The sequence below is a fragment of the Vigna radiata genome, unplaced genomic scaffold, assembly GCF_000741045.1.
Source record: "Vigna radiata var. radiata cultivar VC1973A unplaced genomic scaffold, Vradiata_ver6 scaffold_239, whole genome shotgun sequence".
Lineage (NCBI taxonomy): Eukaryota > Viridiplantae > Streptophyta > Magnoliopsida > Fabales > Fabaceae > Vigna > Vigna radiata.
The window spans coordinates 344,277-346,881 of record NW_014542169.1 but is presented as its reverse complement, the minus strand read 5'-3'; the positions used below and the strand labels follow the sequence as shown (position 1 = coordinate 346,881).

General features: G+C 45.5%; 1 protein-coding gene across 1 annotated transcript in view; it reads left to right on the top strand.

Annotated features, from left to right (window-relative positions):
• Positions 1-281: 281 nt before the first annotated feature.
• Positions 282-2,605, top strand: part of LOC106779082 — an 8,086-nt gene continuing 5,762 nt past the window's right edge. The window contains exon 1 of the mRNA XM_014667117.1: positions 282-2,588. Coding sequence (XP_014522603.1) covers positions 282-2,588 — 2,307 coding nt within the window. The remainder of the gene's footprint in view (positions 2,589-2,605) is intronic.

The window sequence follows — 2,605 nt, the reverse complement described above, 5'->3', positions numbered from 1 at the left end:
ATTTGTGGTATCAGAGCAGTTTTTATCCTTAGAGAGCCTGTAGGATTATGTACATCCCTTTGTTGTGTTTGTGTGCTTTGAATCGTACATGGACAATTATTCTAAATCTTTGAATAAGACTAACCAGTTTTATTCTTTCCTCTATCCAGAGAATGTCTCGTAGAATTCCTCCTCCACCTAATAACGACGATGATCCTATGGAGATGATGAGAATGATGAGGGATATGATGCAGTCTATGCAGTAGCAAAATTCTGCTTTGGTGCAGCAAAATACACTCGCTATGCAGCAACTGGAAGCTGCAAGAACATCAGCTGAGGCCTCTCAGAGGCAGTTTGTGGAGATGATGGCTGGTGGAAGAACTACTGCAGGTTCTACATCTACTCCAGCCCTTGTGCAAGAATGGACATTGGAGAACTTTCTACAGCACCGTCCTGCTAGATTTACTGGACAGTGTACACCGGATGAGGCTGATCAGTGGCTCAGGGATATGGAGAGGATTTATCAGGCTAAGAGGTGCCCTGAAGAGAACAGACTGTCATATACAGAGTATTTACTTTCAGGCGATGCTAGTCATTGGTGGAGNAGTGCTAGATCATTATTGGAGAGTACTAATGTTCCAATCACTTGGGACACTTTCAAAACCAAGTTCTATGAGGAATACTTTCCTAACAGTGTGCGATTCGCCAAAGAGGTTGAGTTCTTGCAACTGGTTCAGGGTAATATGACAGTCTCAGAGTATGCAGATAAGTTTAAACACCTGTTGCGGTTTCATACCCTGGCCATGAATGAGGAATACCAATGTCGGAAATTCGAGAATGGGTTGAGAAGCGACCTCAAGATCTTGGTTGCTGGCTTTTGTATCCAACAGTTTCCCGTTCTAGTGGAGAGAACTAAGATGATGGAACGGATGAAGAGAGAATCGGACAGCCAGAGTAGGCAACCACTGAGAGTTAGTGGTCCAGTGACGACGAGGAGTGGATCTAGTTCCAGAGTGACTCCTTACTCTAGACCTGCTGCTTCCCATGGGTCTAGAGGATCTTCATCATCTCACTCCTCCGTTCATCAAACTCCAGTGAGTATGCCTGGAGGTATCCGCTGTTTTGGGTGTGGCGGACCCCATCTACTATCTGTCTGCCCTCAGAAGACAGGATTCCGAAGGTGTAACAAGTGCGGACAGCCGGGACACTTTGAGAGAGACTGCCCTATGGGTAGGAGGACTGTTGTTCATCCCCAACCGGTTGACAGAGCTATCCGGAGGGGTGGTGTTAGACCCTTGGCGACGGGCAGAGTGTATGCAGTTACTGGTGCAGAGGCTGCCAGCTCAGGTAACCTCATCATTGGTAGCTGTTTGTTGCGTGAGAAACCTTGTATGGTATTGTCTGACTCGGGTGCAACCCATTCCTTTATCTCGGAGGAATGTGTTGAGAAGTTGGGATTAGCTATGGAGAGATTGCACTTCGATCTGGTAGTGTCTACACCAGCATCTGGGTTGATCAAGACATCGAATGTCTGCATTCGATGCCCGATTGTGGTAGAGGGACGTCGGTTCAAGGTGAACCTCATCTGCTTGCCTTTGCAAGGATTAGAAATCATCCTTGGTATGGATTGGTTATCTACCAATCATATTCTCTTAGATTGCGGTGAGAAGAAATTAGTATTCTCTAATGAGCACGAGTATCAGCCTATATCACTCGGCGTTCTTAGACAGGAGATCTTTGAGGGAGCTAGTTGCTTCCTTGTCATGTCTCTCTTAGAGGGAGACTCCTCCGTGCCATTAGATCAAGTTGCCAACCTTCCAGTGGTAGCTGAATTCTTAGATGTCTTCCCTGGGGAAGTTCCTAGCCTACCTCCTCCTAGAGAGGTAGAGTTCTCTATAGACCTTGTGCCACAAGCAGGGCCTATCTCTATTGCTCCTTACCGCATGGCGCCTGCTGAGCTTGCTGAGCTGAAGAAACAAATTGAGGAATTGCTTGAGAAGCAATTTATTAGGCCAAGCGTCTCTCCNTGGGGTGCTCCAGTATTATTGGTAAAGAAGAAANACGGTAGTTCTCGTCTGTNTGTAGACTACCAGCAATTGAATAAATTGACCATCAAGAACAAGTATCCGCTGCCAAGAATTGATGACTTGATGGATCAATTACATGGAGCTGCAATCTTTTCAAAGATTGATCTGAGGTCGGGTTACCATCAGATATTGGTCAAAGCTGATGATATACAGAAGACAGCTTTCCGGTCTAGATATGGCCATTATGAGTACGTCGTCATGCCTTTCGGTGTGACCAATGCCCCGGCCATTTTCATGGATTACATGAACCGGATCTTCCGACCGTTTTTGGATAAGTTTGTCGTCGTATTCATTGATGACATCCTTATCTATTCTAAGACAAGAGAAGAGCATGTGAATCATCTTAGAACGGTGCTTGAAGTGTTGAGAGAAAGGAAATTATATGCCAAACTTTCTAAGTGTGAGTTTTGGATGGAAGAGGTGCAATTTTTAGGCCATCTGATTTCAGCTGGTGGCATTTCTGTGGATCCAGCTAAGGTGCAAGCTGTGTTGCAATGGGAAAGGCCTAAAACTGTTACAGAAGTTAGAAGCTTTGTTGG